Genomic DNA, 26,060 nt, shown 5'->3' on the forward strand with positions numbered 1-26,060 from the left:
TTTGGTAGATAAATGTACCTTTTTATTGGATATTGAGGGCGTTAGTACCAGGAAGGCACGGACCAGACTTCATAATAACAAATCTTTTTTTTTCTTTCAAACTACAAGGTGACAAAAAAAAAAAAATCATTTTTCCTGAAGGGAGATCCTTTCACAGAAAGGATGATGGACACACACATACGGCCTCTTGGACCATATATCGAAGTCAGAGAGAGAAGTCAGAAGAGATCATGAAGACTTTAAGGTGGTGGGTTATGACTGTATGGCTATGTACCTCAACACACACACTGTTTGAATATAAGAAACATCATTGTCCATCAAAATATGACTTAAGACATTTGCCATTAATGAGTAGAAATACGTATAAGTTCACAAAACAGTGAAAGAAACAAACTGTAAGAAATATAGTTGTTTTTAATTACATAGCAGTATCAAATTCATGAGTTATGTCAAACAGAGACGTCTTTTTCAACAAAACAAAAAAAACTTGTTCGGATGCTGTATTTGCTGACTCGGGGAAAAATTAAATATGACTTTGGAAACTTGCAGCTACGAATGCACACGTCACAGTTCAGCTTAGCAACAGGAATTTAAGGAGCTGAGGCTCGACTGAACATTTATCAGCTCTGATGTTTGTTGTTTGCTGGATTTCCTCTGCCTACGACATGTGGCAGAGTGAACACTGAACATATAGTTTTGCCATTTCATGAAATACACTCTTCACTTTCTTGCCGGGAGTTGGAGAACAGGATTGAACCCACTCTCGTGTCTCTACAGTAAATATGAAGCTACTGTACCACAAGCACATAGTTGCTTAGCTTAGCTTAGCATAAAGACTGGAAATAGAGGGAAACAACTAGCCTGGCTCTGTCCAAAGCTAACGAGGTTGTACAGTATTTTTTTTTAAATCAATGGCAATATAGCAAATGTAAAATATATATTGATATATTTCTTATGCTTTGTGTAAACACAGTGATGTTGTTTATGAAGTGTTTGACATTCTCTGCTTAGAAAGAAAACTTTAAAACCACAACTTTCATTCAGCAGAATCTGGTCTTTTTTTCCAATTATTGTTTTTAAATAATTTAAAGCAACACAATGGTGACACTTGTTTTAAAAGTTCATTTTAAAACAGAGCGTTTTTTCTGTTGTCGTGATAAAAGGTTACGGTGCATTTTAAATAAATCTTTAGTGTTTTCACCCCAGAGAACTTTAAAATAAAAACATTATGGCTGTATTTTTAAAGCTATAACTGCGGCACTTTGAGTTTGAGCTGCATGACTTACGAGTAAAAACAAAAACAACCTCCCGTCCTCACTCACACCAGCGGACTGAAACGTTGAGATGTTATTTACGCGTAATAAGAGCGTGTAACACGACCTGTCAGCTACCGCAGGCTACAGTTCGCTCACATCTCATTAATGAAACCAGAATTTCTTGTTCGGAGCCACAAACCTCTTAATACTGTCGCATAGATTTGAATGTAATACTGTATGACAGTCTGGACGATTTTTTTTACAAAAAACACAACATGTAAAGAGATTTCAGGTAAAACAACAGGAAACAATGTAACAAATTCCAGTTTAAAACGATGAGACGAAACAAAAAATAACAAGGACTCAAAGAAAGACAAATAACGCATGCATCCAAAACTGTTTTGTTTTGGCTGGCGACCAGCCCGGGCTCCATCTTGAGTCTGGATTACAGGGAAGCTTCTGAGGCCGCAAACTCGACTCGAGTCTGGACACGCAGGAGCGAACTCGACCTCATTCCTCCCAGGAAACTCGATCGGATTTCACAGGACAATAAACAGTTTTGACCTTTTTGTGATCTAAGATGCTGAAAAACGAGCCTGATCTGCCGACGAGGCGCGTGCACGATGTGTTGATTTAAAGTAGAGCTTTGAAATCTGATGGCTTGGATGTTTAAAAATGACGAGGGGGTAAAGGGGGGGGTGATTGTCAAGGCGAGGGTTTTGACACCTGCATAGTGTGATGAAGGCACGTCGAGTGTGTCTTCACATGATTAAGGATCCAGTCTGAGAGGAGACGGGGGAGCGTTGGCACACCGCACTTCCTGCTGAGGTAAAATGAAGTGGCATAGAGGAAGAGTAAAAGGATTATGGGTCCATCTTCCCTCTGAAATGTTTGCGTCACACTGTGAGAATGGCGCGGATGCAGGAACGCATCATTTCTTGTCTTTGGTTCGTAGCTCAGAGAGATTTTCTGTCCTCCACAGAAATCCTCGATATGCTCATCGTATTTGTGTGTCTGCTGTGGCTCTACCTGCATGCACACGTTGTTTTAAAACAAGTTTGGAGGAGACAGATTTGAATAAAATTGTTTTTTTAAGAAGATGCCACGATCCCTTTTGTTTCCTTTCACACAGGAGGAGCCGGTTTTGAAGACACAGGTTCTCTTGAGCCCAGTGTTCGTTCTTAAAATGACCGTTTCAGTCATAATCCTCCATATTTGTTCATTTATCTCGTGTAACACGTGTGACGTGGTGACTGAAGATGCAGCCGACTTGTTGCCAGTTTACTCATCTCTTCCGTTTCTTGCCAAGAATAGAAACCACCTCTCCGACACTCCTCTCTCGCCTCGTTCCCTGAGGGCTGAAATATCTCCACATGTGACACGGAGGAGCGAAAAGGCCACCCTGAGGTCGCCTCGTCTCCGTCACACCACAAACTCCGGGACCTCTTCGCTGGTCAGGTCCAGGGAGAAGTACTTGTTGGTTCTCTTGATGGGGAACGGGTGCTGGTCGGCGAGCATGCCGGCGCGCTGATCGGCCAGACCCTGGTAGCCGCTGCTGTCGCTCAGCTCCTGGGCGCAGCCGAACGTGTAGCTGTGGGCGGTGTCCTGGCAGAGCTCCGCCCACTGCAGGCAGTCCTTCTGGTAGAGCCGGACGTCATCCAGGGACTGGCTGTGGCGGTCGGTCGAAGAGTCGGGCTTCTTGCATGCAGATGTCTGCGAGAGAAGGAAACAAATCAAAATTAAACCCTGAATAATAGTTACTCATCTTTAGCTTGTGACACTCAACACTTTCTTTTATCTGCAAAAAAGAGATTGGCAGTTATATGACAAGTATTCCACCCGTCCACCGAATAAGCCAATTGTATCCTTAACATGAATTATGGTGTTTGTTCAAGTGCTCTGGTGGAACGAGCTGATGACGTCGTGTCACCGCACTCTGGATCAAGCCGTAAAAGAGGTTAATGCTCTTTAATATATTTGATGTTTTAACTGCAGCGCTGAGAAACTCGAGCATTAAATCTCAATCACCTGCGGCAGAGACTCGATGCTCTGTCCTCGCATCTTGACGACGGTCTCGGAGGAACTGGAGGTGGAGGAGCTGACATCTTTCACGATCAGGCCTGAGGAGAAAGTATGGTAATGTTTTAGTTACTGTATTATGCAAGTGTTCCCCATGGTTGATTGTTACATTTGATATCTGGTTTTAAATCTCGTTCTCTACTCATAATGTTGGAAAACTGTGACTCAAATATAATTTTACTTCTCCAGGTTTGCTCTAGAAGAACATCAGATTAGGAAAACTCTGAAACCCTGAAGTAAATCAAGTCTATGTTAATTTACCTGTAATTCAGGCCTTAAGTGGTAATATAAAAAGAACTCCATGTGTACCTGAGTATCCGTTGGTCTGATCAGGAGACATCGTCAACATGTCCTCTGTGATGTGGATGCACAGCTCCTGGTCCAGAGCCATCTCATGTAGCTCCTCATAATCTTTGGGGTCGTCCACCAGCATCTCGATCTCTGCAGGAACAAATGTTGCCTAAATTATTACACAACAAAACCCCTGAAATAATTACAACTTTGAACTGATAACCTGCAGTTTCCTTCTGTCTTTTGATATTATTTTGCAGCATTTTTGATGCAAGGACATAAAAAATCATATTTCAAGTCATAATTGCATCCAGTGACGTATTTTTCTGGAGGTATCTTCCTTTAATTAGATATTACGGTTATTGCTACTGACTAATTGTAGCTGAAACATCAACTCTTCGCTCTTACCGTCATCATCCAGTATGCGCTCCTTGCCGCTGCTCTCGATGCCGGAGGTGTGTGAGCTCCCGTGGCTGGTTGTGGACGAGCTGCAGGTCCGCAGGGGCCTGTGTGGGGCCTGGCCCGGGGCCCTGAAGCTGTCCGTCCCAATGCCGGAGGTGTGCGAGCTCCCGTGGCTGGTTGTGGAGTGGCGAGACAGGCGTTTGTGATGGGACATGCTCCCCGCGCTGCTGCCGCTGGCCCGGGAGCGTTTGTCCAGGTGGTCCATGTCCAGCTCGAGAGCGTCGCTGATGTACGACTCCCTGTACTGCTTCTTCTCTGAAATCACACAAGCAGAGACGCATTTAATTTATTACAGATTGAATCGATTATAAAATTACAGTTTTCAAGAGCCACAACTTTAAGTGCTGTCTAGAATTATAAACCTTAAAGCAAAACTTCAAAACTCTGGGAAATTATTAGTTTTCTAGCAGATAATTCCTTCTGCTCAAAGGTCAAACAATCCACAGACCAGCTTTTCTAAAACTCAACAATTAACACACGTTCTCTCTTGTTTCAACTTCACAAAACTAAAGTGTAAAAACAACTTTTTTTGTTTTAATGTGTTGTGTTTTTTATGTCGGACAATTTTTTCAAAGCTGCCAAAGAAAGAGAAACCGTTTTCAATATCAATTCGGTCTGGACTTTCCCAGTTGACGTCTTTGCCTACGTCTTCTACGTGTATGACTCCTCTTTTTCATCTGTTTTATTCTAGTTTAGTTTCAGTTTTATGTCTGTTGCGTGATAAAAACCATCATCAACGTGCCAGATCGTTCGCTGGGATTTTTCCAGACATTCTCCTGCTGTATTCTCACATGAGCTCACTCCGACATTTTCCAAACAAATTACAAGAGGGCTGGTAGGAAAAGTTCTGGAGGATGTCAGGAGGAACTGACTCAGACATTTGCAGTCTCACATACTGCCCCTCCAGAAGGAGAATGTCAGACTCCAGGAAGTAACTTTCCCTTCCAAGAGTTTATGCTGTCGTATTTTACAGCTGTCATTATTCACCTGATCATTGTTATCGAGTTCTGGCACACGCTGAAAGAAGAGATGAAAAAAACTAAGTAATTAAATAATATTAGCTGCTGGCGCCTACCTTCGTTCTCCTCGAGTCGCCGAACTTGTTTGAGAACAGGTTGCAGGTTCATGTAGAGCCGGTGGCTGTTGCTGAGCAGCTGCAGGAGGTGGCGAGAGCGCGCTGGACAACCGGTGTAGTAGATGAGTTTCCTGGCCGAGGGGAGACCGTCAGGAAGGATCTCAAACTTCTTCCCCTGTGAGAGCAGGAGGATAAAAGGAAAAGATGAATGTTGATTACAGGACTACAGGATGATTTACTGCAGTTATGAAAGAAGGAATGAAAGACAGAGGAACCTCAGAGGAAGAACGAAGTCTGTTTTAAAATACGATTATGTAGCCGAACACAAAGCGACATTCAGTTCACGTGTCTGTTTCTCATTTCTTCATACAGACCCTGAAACAAAGCATTTTTGAGCCGTTCTGATGATTTTCCAGGGAGAGGACATGTTGGCTGAATACACGGAAAAACTAAAATGGTGGGTTTGTGCTTTCTCCCCTCGCCTTTTGGCAGACGCACGACTCAATAACAGCTGTCTCCAGTGTCAGCGGGGTTGTTTTCAATACAGACCTATAAACATTTCTGCAAAGGTTTGGACTTTCAAAAGGTGACGGCCCAGTTTTAAGACTGTGAAAACGCAAAGAGGTGCAGGTTTTTGACCACAAGGATTTTGACTTTATTTATCCAGATGTTATTAAAGAATCCAGCTGATTTGAAGTTTCTTTAAAGCCTGAACTCAAGAAGGGGAAGCACGTTTTAAATATTCATCTTCTTACTGTAGGGAAATTAGATCATAAAAACCAACTGACAGGTCTTTGACAGTGGCTTTTCCTACAAAAGATAATTTTCTCCGGGCAGAGGTCTCCTTGAGGCCGAGAGGTTTCCTGTTCGAAAAAACCCTGGACTGGGAGGAAAACTGTTGGTGGGAAAACGAAAGGGATTTATTCTCATCCAAGTTGAGTATTTGTCTTCAACCTCAAACTGCCCCTCAACAGCTCCGAGTGGCCGCCAGTGAAACGGTGGAGTCGCACTGGGCAGCAGCCAGGTGTGAACGAGCCAAAGTGAGTGAGTCAACACAGGCTGCAGCTGCATCACATCTCTGCTTTGTAACACCAAGTTTTTCTATGTGCTTCTTCTTTTCATCTGACACATTTGAACTCCCGGCTGTTTCTACTTCAGGTCTACTTGGTTGACAAGTTGCATGTTTTAGCTCAAATCAGTGAAGATGCTCGGAAATGCCGATGCTAACGTCGTCAGTGATACTAAGCATGTCCCAGGACAGTTATATCAAGGCTTCTATTCCACAGCCGACAGTGGAGAGATGAGAGGAGTGGAGGGCGAACAGAAAACAGGAACGATATGGGACAAAGAGATCCGGCGCAACACAAACCAAGGACGATGCAGCGCCACAAGCCCAGAGGCCACTGGGACGCTGCTGTACTGGGAACGTTTTCAAGCAAGTTTTCAAAGCAAATGTGGATAGATAGATAGAGGAGTTTTCTGAGAGCTTCAAACTACACAGTCTAGAAGTACATCAGACCATCTGAAATAATTTGCCTCGGGATCCAGCGAGTTTGACCTATTGCATGCCCTGTTGACCTGTCAGTAAATGAAGTCAGCGATGTCAACTTCTTTGGCTACGAAAATGGAGGTTGCTAACATGCACAGCCGTCCTAGGTGGACAAATCACAACACCAAAGCATTTGAGAAGCGGCGAATGGAAACGTTTTGTCACATAAAATTCATTCGAACTAGATTTTTGGGATAAGTGACAGCCTTAATGTGTTCAGCAGGAAGTCAGGCTAAAAGATCATGAGACCACAGATGTAAATATATCAAGTTTAAAGGAGAATTATTTCTAAATCAATCTATGGATGTTTATCATGAACCGACACGGGAACGAGTTAAGTTGCTGTTTCCACTAGTATGTGTTTGAAAAGGGGCAAATCTACCCACACTCCAGAAACCAAACATGCCGAGTCAACTGCCTCCCTGCCGGCAGTAACTCTATTCCAAACAAAACACAAAACAGCAGCCGACTGGTGTCAAGCAGGTTATTAAACACTGTTCAGAAACCACTTAGACAAGTTTCTTGTTACATGACGCACACGTGATCGCTCCATCTAAACTCCCTGCACAAGACAGCTGCACAACTTTCTCCCCTTTTTCCAAAAAGACAGGCCACACACATCGAAAAACTGCCCACATCACCGAGGGGACGTTTTATCCAACGATCTATCATCAACACCAGCATTAACTAGAGTTCTGCTGAGGTCAGAGGCTGGCCCCAGATCCCACACCACAGGACACCAGGGTGATGACTTCATTTCAGTGGGAGCACATCGAACTCTCACCAGCTCCAGAGAAGCAGAACTTGGTTTTCTCCTATTGCATCAGAAAACTGAATTCCAACCTTTTCCAACACCGAGCGGAAAACGCGCCCCTCCTTCTCTAACCTCGATACCAAAGACAAGCTAAAGTCACATCGGCCAAAAGCCCAGATCCAAAACATTTGCAACATCTGGTGCTTATTGACCCCACATGTCCCTCCGCCCTCTCTGGCTCGCTCGGCCCGTTGCTGCAGCCGTGGTGGCAGCGGTGTTGGATGACGTGACTCAAGGGTGGGGCGAAGGGAGAAAGCCTGTTATTCAGCAGAAGGGTGGGACGTGGCCGCGAGAGGCCCTTCATGTCCACTGTGAGACCACAGCCACGCCATCGCCGGTGCACTGTCACGGCGTCGCAGACGGCAGATGCAGGGAAACCACCGGGAAAAAAAGAGAAATGAGAAAAACAGGATGTCTTTCCCCTATGAACTGAGGGACAATGCCAAAATCAAGGCGACGCAAAACCGTAAACATTCTGGGACAACAAAGCATTTTTCTCAGAAGCCGCGCAGTCGTAAAAACTTTCCAAAACCATTAACATATTTAAAAATACAGAGGGAGACAAAATTAGACGCACAAGGAGCAAACGGCAGTGACAAGCAATAATTACCTCTCTGGGTTGTGATTATTAGCCGACCGGCAGAAAACATGAAGGCGTCAGAGTGAAACAGATATATGGTCGGCTTCTCTGCCTCCCTGTGATAACAGAAACGCTATGGAAGCAAATTAACAGACTGCTGCAGTCGACTGAGCAACGAGCTGACTCAGGGCAGAGATGAGAAGATTTAACAGGATTTCCTTGAGAGGGCAATAATTAAAATTTACTCTGATAAATCTGGAGACATGTATATCATGAGAGAATATAATGCTGCTTACGAGAAAACATATATGCTGTGAGTGTGTGTGTGTGTGTGTGTGTGTGTGTGTGTGTGTGTGTGTGTGTGTGTGTGTGTGTTAGTGTGTGTGTGTGTGTGTGTTAGTGTGTGCGCACAAGCAAAAAAAGTCGGTCTAAATCCCTGATTTGTTCCAGAGGACTTGCAGGGCTAAGATAAAACAGCAGCGTGGAGAAAAGGAGCCTTGCGTTTCCACGACCCTGAGCAGGAGCGAGGCTTCCACAAACATCTCCGTGAGCCAGAGGATGCTCGGGTTTCATCCTCGTTACAATAGAGAAAGAGAAAGAACAAACGGCACCGATGGAAAATGTGTTGTTCTGATGGTGCGTCTGACTCACCACAAATACCAGTTTTCCCACGTTGGTCCAGGGGAAGTCGTACAACAGTTGCCTCACAGTGCCGACGTTCTGCAAAAAGACAAAAACAGACAAAGTCAATAATTACAATTTCAAACTCAGATCCAGGAAAGGCAGGGAGACAGTAAAACCCACAATAGACACATATTCTATCGCTTCGCAAATAAAAACTGTACCTGGAATATTTGAATGCCACGTAAAGTCAGTCCCAATGTAAGCGATGCCTCCACTTCTTTCTTGTCCTGTTGAAAGAGAAGAAACCATACATAAATGATAGAGCCTGATATAAGTAAAGGAAATTTACCCTCAGCCAAAAACTAAACAAAAAGCAGCAGAGCTTGTATTTCCAACCACGGCATCTGAATGTAGATTCATAGTCTTCTACAGAAACAACCACCTGCGTTGTGAAAAGTACAAGAGACAGCGACTGTGCGTTTGATCCCATCTCTCACCTTGTAGAGTCTGTAGTAGTGGACAGTGACGTCATCAAGCTGAGCACACTCCTTGATGTATTTGAGGTGCGCCTCTGAAGCCGTGAGAGCAAACTGGTCTTTGTGCATGTTGGGGATGTGTCTCAGGATGTACTCACGGCCGCGCTTGGCTATCACCTGGGCAGGAAGAAGGAGAGAGAGAGAGAGAAATGTCAGGCTTGGCTGCCCTGAAGTTGTGTGGACACGTTTCAGCAGATTGGCAGCACAAGTTGCCAATGAGGATAATGAGGCTGCCTGCTGCAGAGCAAACTGATGTCAGCCTGCAGAGACCGAACAAGGAACCGGAAACACTCCGGCTAAGCTCCGCATGTGACTTCTGAAGATTTCATAAGTGACTTTTCTAAGCACCTAAATCCACGAGAGATTTACTGCTGGGTAGCGCTCATCATCAAACCATTTCCTGTCACCGCCTGGTTTCAAGTGGCGATAAGGAGGCAGGAGGCTAATCACAGGAAGTGGAGGGCAATCAGACGGGTGTGGTGGTTATAAACGCCACGGTGGAGGACGGCGGTGAACGGCAGTGTGGCCAGAATAGGAACATAAACTGGAGAATTTCTCAAGATTAAAAAAATCTAACAGTGTGTGTTTGTTCCACTTTCATGGACAAAAATAAACTTGCTGTCCCAGTTCTCATTATCGCACATGCTCAGACGTGGAGCTGTCGCTATGTGTTTGGTCAGTGTGATTAATGGCAGGTGGCTACAGACCCAGATTCTGTTCACACCACAGACCAGGACCCTGAACTTTATATTTGGTCAGCTTGGACCTGTTATTTATTTCAGGGAGATTTCACTGTGACTCAGTAGAATGTCAGACAAGCTCACCACAGAACGACTTACCCGTCTAATACATTAATGTGTTTGCTGTATTACTCACAACATGTTTAAGCAATTTTTGGCTGCTGCTTTTTCTTCATTTTATTTTTAGTTGTGAGCTTAATATCTTTGAGTTTCGGGAATGTGAGTAGGTCAAAACAAGATATTTAAAGACGTCACCTTGAGCTCTAAAGCAAATAATCACACGTCTCTTACATAATCACATAAAATAAACAAGTGCCTGATATTTAAAGAAGAGCCAGAGAGAAAATAGGTCAGGTTTTGTTTTTTGTTTTCCAGGTTGTGCTCAGTTGCAGCAGAACAAAGAAGATCCAGATGTGAACTGGTGTGAACAGTTAGAAGAAAGATGAAGGATGACGGTCGCTGGTCTTAAATCATCACTTTCTTTCCTCTTTAATAACTTTGACAAACAGGAGTTCAGGCCACATGCGTTACAGGTTAGACAAACTCACCCACGGGGGGAAGTAGGCTTCAGGTTCAAAGTATTTCCCAAAGTGCTTGTTGCGTTTGAAGTTGCCGAGGTCGGCCTGCAGGGCGAAGGCCGCCAGCAGGAAGTAGGCCTCCTCCCTTTGGATACACTGAGAGAGCAGCACCTGTTTCCTCAGGTGCCAGTAGTAGTAGTACCTGGCTGCCCGGTCACTGCAGGGCAGACAGAGGGCAGAGTTAAACAGATTATATGTTATAGGTGACGCTAACACAGTCTGCTACAGGCGGGTGATGTCACTCGTAGCAGTAGGTTGTGGACAGTCTTTGAGCTTCACTTGCCTGATCAATCTCCCGTTCTCCACGTAATACTGAGCTCTGAAGTGAATGATCATCGGAGGACCAAACTGGTCGATACCCTGGAAAAAACACAAGTGGAAATCCACGTTTATTGTTTGGAACAGGGAACATTTTTACATCGGTTAAGTCAGGGAGCAACTGTTTAGCATCAAGATTGAGAAAGAGCAGTTTTAAAGAAATGTTTAGGTCTGAAAGGTACAGCTATGAAGATCTCCGTCTTTAACTGGAAAGAGCAAATAGTTATAAAACATTCCAATTAGCATGTTTACCAACTGGGCTGATCTGCTGTCAGTTCAAATGCACATGGATAGCAAAGGGAAAGGGCAACATGTCTCACAGCTAACAGCTAAATCAATTAATAGCTAAATCAATTAAGAAAGCAATTTATGACGGATGGGACATGGCCCAAAGAAAGAAACCATTATATTTTGGGGTGCAACAAAATTTCGCATACTCATAGAGATCAGTCCCTTTAAATATGCCCGACGTTTACATCGAGAACCATGAATAATTAACTAGGAAATCTGTACTTCCTCCAAGTTTTGTGGAAATCAACCAACCAACCATCCAAAAGGGAAAAAATAACCTCCTTGGCTGAGGTAAAAACACCTGCAATCTACAGGGTTAAAAATAAAAGAGACAGTTTATATTTCCACTTCCTGCGTTATGAGCATGTTCACCTGATGCTGACTCTTAGATAAATCCTGTAAATCCGAGACAGGGGGATCTATTAAATCCAGTTTTATTAAGTTTTAGTGTCTGAAACTTCTCTCGTGTCACTTTAAAATGTGGACTTACACTCCTCTGCTCACTGTTACACTTTTTTTAAACTGAAGGTTTAAATCCCTTCACATCTTTTCTCACCTTGCTGGCTTCTCTCTTCCATTCCTTGGGACAGTATTTGGACAGTTTCTGAGCCAGCTCCATGTAGATGTGTTCATTATCTGTCAAGAGAGAGAGAGACGGGTTTAGGTCTTTGTCATCACTGTGTGTGTGTGTGTGTGTGTGTGTGTGTGTGTGTGTGTGTGTGTGTGTGTGTGTGTGTGTGTGTGTGTGTGTGTGTGTGTGTGTGTGTGTGTGTGTGTGTGTGTGTGTGTGTGTGTGTGTGTGTGTGCATATAGGTGCCTTCATGTTTGCGTGTGCTCAGAGAAATCCCCCCTGAATGAGGTCTGTTCAAAGACGGGGCTCAGAGCAATCACATCAGACAGTCTCTGCTCCGCTCTTTGTACTCGGAGCCTCTGGTACTCCTTCTCATTTCTTCACCTCGCTCTGTCACGTCTTAATCTTCTCCTGAAGTGACGCCTTTCATGAGCTGCGGCTCGCTGATCTGACAACTCACAGTTTCTATAAAATGAAGACTTGTTGAAAAGCTGCAGTTGATGAAGAGCGTCTCCTACAGAGCACCGGAGAATATCTTCGTGACTGTGTTATCAGAGCGATTAAATGTGCAGCAAGACATGAAGACGATGTCCAAAATCTTACCGGCCTCGTTTTCACCTTTTTAAATTTAAAACATTTCACCAGAAAGTTTGGGTTTTATTTGGTGACGATAGCTGAGGCTTCTGCCGCCGTCCCATTACAGCTGAGGTCAACGGCATTTAGTGTGTGGTGCTTCAGGAATCCATAAATTACATTTTAAAAACTCCAGAGACGACTGTTTCCAGAAACAGTATCCCTGTTGCTCGATATCCAATATCGAAAGTGGAAACTCGTGTTTTTTAAGACTTGTTTGAAGTCTTTAACTTAATTTTAGTGGCCTATGCTGTCAGTTAACATCGATCATGTAGTTGATGTGTGTGTGTGAGAACAACAACAGTGGATATGCATCTGTAAAAATCCCAAGAGATCGTCTGAGGTCGTCTGAAGAAAGTTTGAGTGATGGAGGAACAAAGTCAGAACCAATCAATTAACAACCGCTGTAAAGCTACAGCTAATGATTCTTTTCATACTAACAAGTTCCAAGAGCCTGAGACGATGCTACAGCGCAGCCCCAGAGTTTTCAAACTAGAATACGGTCAGCAGCGTTTCAAGACTTCTCCGTTTTAGGTGCTTGCGAACTGCGAAGTAGTGTGAACCATAAGCGTAACTGTACTAACAATGAAATGGATCATTGCTGTTGAAACTAAAACATAATAGCGTGGATTAGAGTGCAGCTCTGGAAGTAATTTTTTCCGTCCGAGCTCGGGAGAAAACTAACCAACCCCGACCAGAACTCAAGAGGAATTCTGTATTTTGTGTCCGAACCTGATCCGAGCCCGATATATGTCTATATCCCAGGTTTGTCAAAACCCAGCCTGAACCGTCGGATCCCGGACAGTGTTAAATAATCTGCCGTAGAGAACCACACTGAGCAAAACATTAAAATACCCTCATCCATTCATCAATGCAGGAGTAATTGTTTTTCTTGTTATCCTCCAAACAGCGAGGAAACAGATGTATGTCTGTGTGACGCTCTGGTCAGAGGGGACACTGGGTGACACACAGGGAGTGGGTGGCCTTTGTTTGCCTTGGGGATTTCACGCTGTTCAGACAAGCACTTCAGGAATGTCCCACCATCAGACCCACTGGCTCCTGCTCAACTGCCCTGCTGTGCCGTCATTGGCTCATGTGGAGGCCAGCTGTCTTTAGACACTGCCTTTGCCATTTACTCTCCCTTTGCAGTTGCCTACAACTGTCACCCGCTGTCTGCTCGGCCGTGGGACAGACACGCTGACTCAATCCATGCGCACGACCCTCGCTGGGCCAGCGTCACAGTAAAAACAACTTTACCCTCACAGCACAATGGGAGGCAGTCAGGACGAGGTGGGCCTGGTTCCTGGGAGGCCGTCATGACAGATAGGTGAGAGATGCTAGTGCGGATTCCCGCTTCTCAGCCAAGTTATTTGTCTGAGGAGAGTAACTGCCTGGTTACACAGTTTTATGTGCTACTCGTTGTGAGTGGATTCACTGCACAGTTTGCATCATGTAACCACATGTTATCCAATCACTGGGAAATTTAAATATATATGTATATTCTTGGAAGATATTTTTGGGCCTTTTTTGACTTTTTTATTTATTTGACAAACATCAGTACGATAAGATCTACCTAAACGTGTATTTTTACTTTTTAGTTTGGTTCATGTCCCATTCACTATCATGGAGGAGACAGGGTTTAGGGCCTATACTGCAACCGGCCACCAGGGAGATTCTTTTACGTTGTCAATCTATATAAACAGTCTTCAGTCACAAACAGAAGAAGGAAGCATTTCTTTGTTTTCTTTGTTTCCCTGAAAGAAGATGAGAGGTCTTACTCTGAATAACGCTGAGACCAAACAGATGACAGTCCTTCAGCCTCAGGAGGTCGCACACCTGCACCAACAGTTCCTGGCACAAAGTCTTCACCTGAGGAAATAAGAGGAGGAGGAGGAGGAGGAGGAGGAGGAGGAAAGGTTAATTTTAGCTTATCTGTTAGCGATCACATACCTTACACAAAGACAATCAGACATGCGCTATCGAACGCTAACGTCTGGTGTGTATTGCAGACTCCCTGTGACTTCTTGTGTAAAGTTAAACCTATTTTAGTTAATGTCGAAACTTTGTTCTTGGCCAACAACACCAGGAAGTCACATTCAAAGCTGTAGTTATGGAACAACAGTTGTTAATTTACTGTAATTAACATCTTCAGGGTTCTGCACCACAAAAAAACAGGGTTTCGTAAGTAGCTGCTGTCAGATGCCAAGAAACCAAAATTTATTATGAAATTAAAACAACTCTATTTATGCTCTTTAAAAAAGCTTCTTAGATGAGAAAATCAATACAACACTAAAGGAAACTGATCCTAGTTAACAGCACCTCTCGAGTTTATTCATTTACACGTATTAAATGATATTGTTATGTACTTATATCTTCAGACTTAGTTAGGGAAGCTGTTTCCTCATGTTTCTTGTGTCGATCTTTTTATTTCCCAAAATATAAAATTGCTCCTTTGACTGTACATATCTGCACATTTCATCTATAAAGCTGGAGCCATGTATGTTGAAATATATGTTGAAAGCAGCATTGCAACAGGAGAAGTGACAACACGTCTACTCACATTGACTATGACGTTGAGCGTGTCATCATTGGGCAGAAAGACACAGACACAGCGGCGGTCCTGCATGGTTTTGTTGTTGTGGAAGCTCAGTCTGTTCATCTTCGAGTGGCTGGGACAGGACAGGCCCCTCCGCCTGCTTCGGGGGCTCTGGGCCCTCTGACGACCCGCCTCCTCCTCCTCAACAGCTCAGTCGCTGTAGTCCAGGACAGACACACCTGACGCACCTCTGGGCTCAGCAGGCCGAGCAGCACTCGCAGGGCAGGGCATGGGGACGTGAGCTGCAGTCTGACACTGTGGAGACACAACAGAGAGGATGGAGGACTTGAGTTTAATGCATCACGCTGTATGCAAACGTATGAAGATGGGCTCTGCGAAATGAGAGGGGATTAGACCCTGACCATAATGGATTAGGGGGTAAAAATATTTCTGATAGTTTTCATATAGAAAAACATAAAAAGCAGATTATCAAATGTCTTTGAATAGCTAATTTCAGCCAATATTATCAGGCTACATCCACAGTCCTATGTTTTCATATGAAAGGAGGCAGCATTCCTGTTCATGTCCTTAAACGTGTGACATCAGTGCAGGAGAATGTCAGTGACTCCAGAGGAACATGTGAACATCTGTCTGCACAGGAACTGATGAGATGTAACGATGGCTCGAAGGAAACACGCAGAACTCAGACTGAGTCAGACTGAAAAGCAACTTCTATCACTTTCCTATCACTTTCCCATCAAAAACAGAATTACAACACAGCAGCGACAGAGTAGCTGTTGTGAAACTCGTGCACGGAGATTTAGAAGCTGAGCGGGTATCTGACTTTGTCGGCACTGGGAGTCAAACAGCTCCACATTTTCCTCCTGGCATCAGATTTGTCAACTCATTCTGTTTTCAGCTGTCGACACGGTTTGATATTTAGTTGTCTGCTGAAATGTACTATTGATGCTGACACAGAAAGACAAACATTTAAAACATCCCTAAGTTATGTTATTATTTCTTAAACACTGGGATTGTTGTGATGTGTATGTTTAATCTTTCACTAAATGGATTTTATGGTATTTATGGAAAAGTAAAGAACATCAGTGCTGCAGGAATGTGTCAGAATATCTGCTCAGTGAATTTTAAGTGTTTTCACAGAAATGTGTTGGAGAAATTTGACTTTATTCTGCACCTGAGCCAATCTCATGTTAAATCTTCACAACTTCGTGTGACTCACACACACACACACACACTCACACACACACGCACACACACACCTCCTGAGAACAGCTCACAGCGTGAACTGAGCCCTGGGGCACGTGAGACCAGCAGGGGGTGTGAAAAGTCTCACAGCAGACAAAGGAATGTTTAAGAACAACGGATCCAGATTATCACCTCATCCTGTTTTAAAGTTCCTCACCCAGAGGACATGTTGTCATTAAAAACAGATAGGGCAGATAATGGGCAGGATCACATGACGGAGAGAGGAAAGCAATTTGAATTTTAAAAGACGAAGGCAGAAAGTTTAGGGTTAAGGAACCAATAGATCATTATCTTAATGTTGGGCTTTGCTGCAGTGTCACGACTCCTGAAACAGATTGTCTCCTCTGCAGCCGGTTCCAAACTTATAGAAAATACAACAAACAAGGAAAAGCAATGTTGAAAATTATGTATTAGGGATTTCTTTTCTTAGAGGTCAGGACATTAAGTGTTAGACTACCAGCGTTTTGCATTAACCGCTGGTAGTCTAGTCATGAATGATAAGAACCACTCAGGATGTAAATGCGGGAGACTGCGTTATCCTAACATCTCAGTTCCTGCCTGTTCCTACTACAAAGAGAACTAAAAACAAGACGGTGCAGTTTATCGAGTGTATTGTTTTAGGAGGTTGAAAAAATCTGGAGTAGTGTGGATGGCGGGCGTGACCGCAGCAACAGTGAGGTGTCTAAGATGAAGATGATGTGTTTAAAACTGAACCGTGCTAACGTGGATGAGGCCTTGCAAGATGGGAGAGTGAGTGTTAATAATGAAAATCCCTGTTGTTCAGCTACTGTAACAAAGCAGCAGGTCGATTATCTGTCACCGGTGGAAACAACACAAAAATTACCGACCAGACCCAAACCAATAAACAACACCTTTAGCTGTGGGATGGGACTTCTGCTGCAAACTCTGAAAGTGCTTTTCGGACTAAGTGCCCATTCAATACGCCCGCTGTCCACATTCATAGAGAGGGAGCATTGTGGGCAAAGCAGCCGTAAATACACATACCGTTGACATCCTGCATCAGTTCTCATTAAAGCTGGTCATTGGATGTGCAGCGTGGCAGGCAACCGGCCACTCAGCAGAGTCAGCTGATGAGCCGTGACTGGGACGACTCCCTGCACTGCTGCTGACCTTGAGTAAACTGCTGCACTGCACAAACACATATGTACATGAAGACAAAAATCCATCACACACACACACAGACACACAAACACTCTCACACTCTGTTCTCTTGCCATGACCATATGTCAGGTGCAGCTACAGAGCAGCTGAGCTGTGTGATGGCAGCAGGGTTAATTAGCACTGAGATCTTTCTAATTGGATCACTTCCAAGCATCGCTCGCTTCTCATCCAAAGAGCGAGAGTGGTTCCAGTAAACCACGACCGATACAACACTTGCCGAGAACACCGTGTTTTTTAACTGCTCTCTTTGCAAGAGCACAGAAAACACGCACATGACGGGAGTTTCAGAAACGTGACTTAACTGTACCGTTCTTTGTGTAACTAGATGATTATTTCTGTTGTTTGCCGACTGAAAGAGGCAAAAGATAAGATGCAGATTGAATCATTACTAAAGCTAATATCAATCTCTAAAACATGTTGGAAACCCTGCTGGTCCCTGTGGAGCTGCATTTAGTCTGAAAGAGCAGAAACAGGGATGTTTGGAAACATCGACATGGACACAACTGCTTACATGTGTAGGTGACTAGCTATTATTCCAGCTGCTTGTTTGTAGCTTAGAGTTTTCTGAAACAAACAACCAAATGCTTCATGTTCACAGCGGCATGCGTACGGCAAGTGTACATGAGAGGTCACGTGATATGTGTTTTCAGACGTGTTTGTATAAACAGGGATTAAAACTGAAGCCAAAATGCTTGTGGACATAGCCTAAAACGTGGCCGGCAGCGTTACCAGAGTTCTTTGTTTTAGGAGCTCGAAAACTCTGGCGTAGTGTAGCAGGTGGAAAAGTGGCAACAATGATGCATTTTAAAACTAAAACATAGTAGCATGGGTTCAGCCTAAAACCTGGCTTGCAGCATTTCCATAGTTCTTTATTGTAGGGGCTCAAAAACTCGTATTTCTCAGGGATTGAAATCTGTGAACAAGATGGAAACACTCACACATTCAGCTTAGTCATGTCTTCCTGCAGAGAGGTTAATGGCCCTTGAAGCAGTCTCCGCTAAAATCATATCATGTTGCATCTGCAGCCGGAAATATGATTCCTGCTTTCCACAGACGCCCTAGTTGTGACACAATTATCATAGTGTTTAGTGTTGTAGTGAAAGTGGACGTATGCTGGTCTCATGCAGAGGCGGGTACCTCAGAGACAACTGTGTACAGTCATTATTGATGGGTTTAAAAGTCTATAGTGTCATGTCTGGTCTACTCCACAGAGGAAATGTCCACAGTGAAATTAAAGGGCTCTTACACTCAGCATGGCAAACGCTGGGTCTGCGAGGAGAGTGCTGCTGGGTAATAACATTACTGCTGCTTTCCATCACCCCTTTCACCGCCGTGCAAAGTGTGATGCAACACTAAAGTCCATCTAAAGCAACACACACACACACACACACACACAAAGAGCAGCGAACGGAACTTCTACCTCCTGCCTTTCAGCCCGAAAACAGGAATTCTGTCAACGTGGCAAACCTCAGAGTCATGACATCAAACCCCACACTGGGAGAGAGAAAGAGAGGCCCTCTGTCACAACTACACCTCTCTCTTTCTCGTTCTTTCCCTCCTCCATTCACACACCAGAGGGGCGGAGAGTCTCTGCGACCAACTATTGGAGGGTGAAGCCAAAGAAAAACTTCCTCAGCTCGGAGAAGGAGAAGGAGGAGGACGGGGGCTGATTTTAGAATAGCTTCAGGTGGAGTCTGTGTTAGACTATCAGAGAAAGGAGGGAAGAAGAGGGAGGATGTATACAGCAGAGAGGGGCGAGAGAACGCAGGACGGAGGGAGGGAGATGGAGTGAGGCGGCCCTCAAAGCTCAGGCATGAAAAAAACTGCTGCAGTCAGGAGAATTCCTCACCAACATCTGCTTCTCATTCCAACAATGGCGGTCTTTGATTCCTGACGAACACAACGGGCAGCACCGCCACCGGCTCCACGTGCACATATACTGCATTCTCCACCATCATCCTACAACCTGGAGCTGCACACGTGATCTGTAACTCCTAATCTAGAACAGAACCCTATTTATAAAGTTATACATTAGTGTTATTCACTATAACTGGCTGGTGTTGTTCGGCTTCACCGACTTTGAGAACTATACGGCTGCATCAGGACCCAACAGGTAGAGCCAGTTAGGTTTTCAGGTACGGAAAAAAAGCAGATTCAACTCACTTTCCAATATTTACAACTTTGAAAAGATGAAACCATTAATCAATTGACGGAAGTAATCAACACAATCGATTCTCACAATCAATTTGTTGTTTAAGCAAAACATTACTTAGGTGAAGCAGCTTTATTTGGAGTATTAGCTATAAGAAAATGTGATACTTTCCACAATAAGTTTATAAAGGTATTGTGTCACAATCAATGTATGAATTCTTGAGTTATGGCCAAAAGTGTGAGGTGACAGTGAACTTTGACCATTTTATTGTTGCCCTCTGAATATTTGGGCCAAATTTGAAGAAATTCCCTCAAGGTGTTACTAAGATATTGCATTCATGAGAATGAGCCGGACAGACAAACAACAATCAAACAGTTAAAATAATGGCACTAAGTTCACAGACTAGATTCACTTCATTTTTCACTCAAATTATTAACAATAGGTTTGGTGTCTGCAGCAAAAAGACAAATCAAATCCCAATTTTATCGTACAAACAATCGTATAAGAGGATGGATGTTTGTGTTGCTGCAGATGCTGACACAAACTGCCCTCGCTGAAATATCTGAAGGGCTCGTTTTCAAAAGGCCACAGCTTTTAAAAATAGTGCCAACAACTAAATCTGAGTGGGAACTGGTCCTTTTTTCCCCTCCCCTCCTCGGTTCGCTGCCAAAATATCTGTTTATTCAGCTAATGAGAAATGCTGCTGAGCTGACGGGCAGCCCTAAATCACATTGGTCACAAGATGGCACGAGCCCTTGCTGTGAGACTTTCCCTGCTCGTCTCTGTCTAACCTACCGATACGCTGAAGAAGGAGGGGCCGAGTGTGGAGAGTAAACAGGAAGAAGCTCGCTAGTGGCCGACATGCTTGACCACCCGAACCACTAATCCTGGATGGATGGTCTAAACATCTATTTTGGGTCCTGGCCGGCTCGTGATGTCAGGAAGTGGCTGTCGTTATGTACAGAAAAAAAAATACTCATTTATGTTTATTTTACTTACAAAAGAAGGCTGCCCTCACTGTGATGATGTTGTCGTTTATATATTTGTGTAGCTCTGCTGTGACCCTTGCTGGTATTAATAGAGCCTAGAAGCAAGTTTAGCTGCTCCGCCATAAATACCTGGATGCCCTGTGTGTGTTTGTTTCAGCCTTTAAGCTTAATCTCAAGCAGAAAAACACTGAGCACTATTTAAGACTGCGATTCCCATGATCCTCTGCCCATAGGTTCAGGCAGCAGATACTTTTTTGTGTCAGAATTCCTTGTCTATTTCCAACCGGCTCAAACCATCTGTGGCTCAAAGTCAAATTAAAGTATGAGAACCTAAAACCAGTGTTGAATGACTTATTGCAAGTTGATGAAAAGTAGCGTCTGGATTATGGTAATTATCCACAACACAGGCAGAACCAGCTTCAGTAAATATCGCTTTCTTTCACAGGAAGTATAATCTATCGTATATGTGTTTCCTCATAAATCCAGGATGTGAGGAGTAAACGCCTGCGTGTCCTCCTTAATCAAATGTCACGCTCATTAACCTCTCAAGGTCATGCCTGTACACAGCAAAGCACTGTAATGATATTCTATAATTCATAGGGAAACGTCGAGGAATGGGTGGTGGGTGGCCTCGGGCTCAACTGCTAATCACATAATAAACCCAGCTGCAATATTTACTGCACATTATCTGACTTCACTGGAGAAGTCGTCTTACTGGAGAGAATTTTACAGACTTTTCACTTGACTTTTGATCAATTCTGTCCAGGGATTACTGGCACCTGGAGCTTCTTCCAGCTGGATTCATCATTCCTTAGTAATAGTTCATAGTAGTATGATAAATTAAATGAATGTGCCCCCCGGCTGTTTCACAATTCAACCCTTGCATATAACCCACACTTGTGACGTGTACGCACACATGCACACACAGGAAAATTACAATATGAAACATAGCTGGCAGCTAATTGCTCTTGATGACAGTCATTGTCTGAGGAGCAGAACTATGCAGGGAGTGTCGGAGTACCCAGCTTTTCTACTTAAACAAGTAACATAAACAAGTGCCTTTGTTTTTGACTTGATTTTCCACCGAGATTTGGAGGAGATAAATCGATTGTAATCCAGAATGCAACAGAAACATATTTGATTAAGTTAGATTATGTCCCTATTGGAGTTGGCTGAAAGATTTGAGTTGGAGTTGGCAGCATTGGGATGTTGTACCCAAACACTTTCCTTCTTTGAAGCCAAACCACCAGGTAACTATTATGAGTGTGCACTTGACTGCTTGAATCAACATCATTGTATTGACAATGTTCGACAGGTAACTGTTTGGAAGCTGTAAACCTGAAGCAACAGGGAGCTCAAACAGTAAAGTTCAAAAAACCTATGAGTTCTCAGTGAAGTAAAAATGCTCTTTATGCTAAAGATTTTTCAACGTCCATAACATCTGGCTTCCATGTTGCTCTGAGCAAGGACACACACATGCATGCACACACACACACACACACACACACTTCAAACTGCCTGCGCTGCCAGACGTGTTAGAACAGAGTCAGCAGTCGCTCCCTTCCCTCCCCGCCCAGCAGTCAGGCTTGGACTGTGCATGAGTAACCCCACAAAACTAGCAGTCGCAGTGCAACACACCGCAGAAACGTCAACCCGACCATTACGTATGCTCGAAATAGAGCGAGTAGCATTAAAGGAGAGGGTTAAAAAATGAGCTGCAATTATAACAAACCAAGACCGAGCCCTGCTGCTTTGTTTCGACCAAAGATTTCTGCGTTTGGACAGAATGTGAAGAGTTGTTGCAGGTGATCGGATCCGTTTCCTGTGAGCAGGGGTCGTCTCCTCTATTGACACTGTCACACCTGAAAAGAGTCACAAGGCTGAGACGTGGTGTGTCTTCTTAAACAGGACAAAAAAAGCTTCTGCATCTGCAGCATTAGACGAAATCAAACAAATACCTGTAAATATATCATTTGGCCACTTCCACCAAAAAGGCCAAACTGGACTTAAAACTGGAACAACAACTGCAATTTTGGGTTATGCATATGCAAACCTTGGCACTGGGAGTGAACCTGCGTCTCAGTAACATATCTTCCTGCAAAAAACTCCATTGAATATCAGCTAAATATCAAACAGGAAGTTCTGAGAGCTGCAGCGAGGAGTGAGAGCAGTCGATAATATCCTCAGGGGGTGCCGGCAGGTTAAATCTCTCTGGTCTGCTTCCTTGAAAGGACTCGAGCTTCACTAAGGCGGCCAAGCAAGCAGAGGGGAAAAAAACAAAACCCAAGAAAAAGTGAGAATCAGACAGAAATGCTGGAAGAACTGACCCCATTTTCTTCTCCCCCCCTATGGAGCACTTCAGACATGGATATAAGGAGTCATGCAAAAAAGCATGCAACACCGACGTTGAAGGTTTTCATTTAAAATTCTTCTTGTGGTCTTCTGTTGAGCAATGTCAGGACTATAGTGAAGTCTGTGCAATTTTTCTTGCGATACAAAGATGGCATCTGAAAGCAGCTACATGGGCTGGACGGTAAAGCAAAGAGCCCAGGGCACCTGTATAAATTACAAGTACAGATATTCAAATGCTACACAGCCACAGATTGTAAACACAGATGAGATAACACACGATAGGGGATGGTAGGAGATAGAGTTTCACCTCTTTATGACAATAACAGTAATCTGATCCTTCCTTCCTCGTGGACCTGTAACACCCTCATTCCTCACTTACATTGTCCTGACAATCAAAATATGATCCCTCTTACATCTTAGCTAGTGGCAAAAAAGTCGTAGGCTGATAAATTTACATAAATCAATTCATTAAATTCAGGTATTTGAAAACAAGCCACTGAAACAGTATGCAAATCATCTCCCAGCGTGTATCAGACTTCCATTGGAGAATATTATTTGTGAGGAGATGATTATTCCATTAGCATAACAGGTTATCTCCCCATTAGCAATGTAAAGCACAAACAAGATGTTCTTCTTCAACTAAAACAATCTCCGTCCAGACAAGTGTTTTAGCTCTGTATCAGAAGAAAGTAAGTAAAATTGTACTTATATAGCACCTTTCAAAACCTAGGTTACAAAGTGCTTTACAAGGATGACAAATTAAAAGGTACTACTCCGTTGGTTGCTTCGTTAAAGTAAACACTACGAACAAGTGAGACATGGGATTTCCTCTCTTGGACTGACAGTCAGTTTTCACAACACTATGCATACATCACTGGCGGTTGACTTGTGACTGATAAGAACCAGGAAGCAAACCCAGGTGATAGCGTCATAATTTTTGAAAAGTCTCGATTTGTGCCTGACCAGACTAAAATGCAGCCCAGCAGATTTCAAACGAAAATGGGGTCAGCAGCATTTCCAAAAGTATTAGGCCCTCAAAAACTCAGGATAAGGGTAGACGGCTGCCAGGTTTAATCCTTAATGCTGAGGAAATCCCTGTTACATTCAGGAAAACAATAGATCCTGAATTCAGTGAAGTGTATACGTCACAAACAGTGTCATATGTGACGTGTGGTTTCCACGTGACGGGACAGTGGAATCAAGGTAAAAGCTCCAGGGCTACTCAGACATAAGTGATCAGTGAAGTAGTGCTGGTGGGGTTTGCCTTGTGCAATTTCAGGCCACCCCATTACACATTCCTACACAGATTCAAGTGAATGAGTCACCAACACACACGCACACACACACACACACACACACACACACACACACACACACACACACACACACACACACACACACACACACCAACCACCTTTGTTAACACATTTCCTTTTTGTTTCCTGCTCAAGCAGAGCTCTTCCTGTCCGGCCAGCACCTGCACCACTTTGCTCTGTTGCACCACTGAGCCAAGACAGTGACACAATCACAAAAACACAAGTTGTTTTTCTTCTGTGTGTCCCCCCCCCCCCCCCCCCCCCCCCCTCTCTCACAGCTGGAGCAGAGACCTGGATGGCAGGCCTGTGTACTGTATGCTGGGGAATGGGCCACACAAGGTATGTGATTAGCCTGCCATGTGTACTGGATGAGTTCTAAGTGTTGCAGGAGATCCCCTCACTGACTGTGCTGAGCGAGCCAGAAGTCACGCTAACATTTTCGAATGCGAAAAACCTAATTTTGCAATGCATTGTGAAACAGCATTTATTACCCCATAAAAACATAATAGTGACAATTCTACAGTAAGAATCAAGTTCAGCTGGCAAAGCATTCCTCTCAGCGGAAGTGCCCTTGAGCAAAATAAGAAGCTCCAGGGAGCGCTCACCTTCCCGAGAATGACCTCTGGGTGGGAGTGGGCCGGGGATGAAAGATACTCTCACTGAAGAGTAAACTTACTCTCGTTAAAACAAGTGGAGCCAAACAGTGTTTCAGAGCCTAAATGACTAGACTCTGCAGAAAGGCGTGAGTCGGTCTGTTCCCGGTTGTCCTCTGGTCTGATTTTAAACAGAGGGGAAATTGTTGGCATTCCTGGTTGCTAAGAAAACAACTCTTGAGTTTGCTCAAAGGCACATTAAAGGGGGATTGATTGACATCTAACAACATTGTCCCCTGTTGGAGTTGGGGGGGGGATCCATGGCATGTTTACTGCACTGCAATAACAAATGAGGAGTTTTATCATTTTAAGGTTCAAACACTTGGGATCAACATGTAACATTTTGGGTAACATCTTTGCGATACACATAAAGTATTAATTAACAAGGGGGAGAAAAAAGGTGAAGCCATTGGAATAACCTGCGTCATAAACAGTGAATAAATAATTCACCTGAGAGAAAAGAATGGAATTGGAATGTTAGAAACTTTTTGATGCTAACATTCCAAAGTAAAATGTCCTGGCAGCATCACCACTGTTAACTCTTTTTACATGTTTTAAACTGTTCCAAAAAACACCCCACGTTAACTATTATACACGTTAAATTTAACGCAAATTTTTCATAAAAATGTTGCAAGAATTTAGCTAGCTCCAATGACGTCACTGGAGTCGTATCCGCAAAAGAGTGCGAAAGATTTTTTGGTAAACGTTGAAAAGCGCTCCCAGCATCCCGCATGGAGAAGAACCACCGCAAAACACTCACCTCTGTCTCTAACATGAGGGGGGGAAACCAGCTATTCCGAACGAGAGCGTTAATCCAGCCGCGGTAGTTTTGCGTCCGAAGTCAAGAACTGACGCGGAAGAAATCCCGAGTTTTCAGGGAAGAAGTTCGGGGGAAACGCGTCGTTGCTCCGCAGCTTTCGAGCGGCGCCACATTCTGTCCCCGCAGGACGAGGAGCGACCGGGAGGAGGAACACATGTGTGGAGGCTGCGAGCGGAAACACGGGGAGCGAGGAGCGACATCCACATCTCACACGGGTCTGAATCAACCGTGTAGACCCGCGCAGTCATACTCACGACATCTTAATTAAACAGTTATGTGTTCTAGAAGGTTCTCGGTGGCGTTAGAGTGAGTTTATGCGCGTTAACGCCGCAGTGCTCGCTGCGTCTCACCCCCCTAATGGAACCCTGAGTTGGTATCGTCCACGGCTGCCTCTCAT

The 26,060-nt window shown here is 44.0% G+C and overlaps 1 protein-coding gene across 2 annotated transcripts; it reads right to left on the reverse strand.

The window, feature by feature from the left end:
- Nucleotides 1-25,812, reverse strand: frmd6 (FERM domain containing 6). Of its 2 annotated transcripts, none has more exons than XM_034576035.1 (14): nucleotides 25,604-25,812; nucleotides 14,958-15,248; nucleotides 14,176-14,266; nucleotides 11,738-11,829; nucleotides 10,868-10,944; nucleotides 10,555-10,741; nucleotides 9,228-9,383; nucleotides 8,952-9,017; nucleotides 8,758-8,826; nucleotides 5,164-5,338; nucleotides 4,035-4,343; nucleotides 3,645-3,776; nucleotides 3,285-3,376; nucleotides 1-2,969 (listed from the first exon to the last, which is right to left on the reverse strand). In XM_034576035.1, the coding sequence occupies exons 2-14, from the start codon at nucleotides 15,054-15,056 to the stop codon at nucleotides 2,679-2,681; spliced, it is 1,836 nt and encodes a 611-aa protein (XP_034431926.1). In that variant the 5' UTR covers nucleotides 15,057-15,248; nucleotides 25,604-25,812; the 3' UTR covers nucleotides 1-2,678. The 2 variants fall into 2 exon arrangements, with proteins under 2 accessions (XP_034431926.1, XP_034431927.1); XM_034576036.1 differs by having other exon boundaries at nucleotides 4-2,969; nucleotides 11,750-11,829; nucleotides 25,604-25,785.
- Between the last annotated feature and the right edge of the window lie 248 nt (nucleotides 25,813-26,060).

Source organism: Hippoglossus hippoglossus, chromosome 22 (genome assembly GCF_009819705.1).
Source record: "Hippoglossus hippoglossus isolate fHipHip1 chromosome 22, fHipHip1.pri, whole genome shotgun sequence".
In the NCBI taxonomy this organism is placed as follows: Eukaryota; Metazoa; Chordata; class Actinopteri; order Pleuronectiformes; family Pleuronectidae; genus Hippoglossus; species Hippoglossus hippoglossus.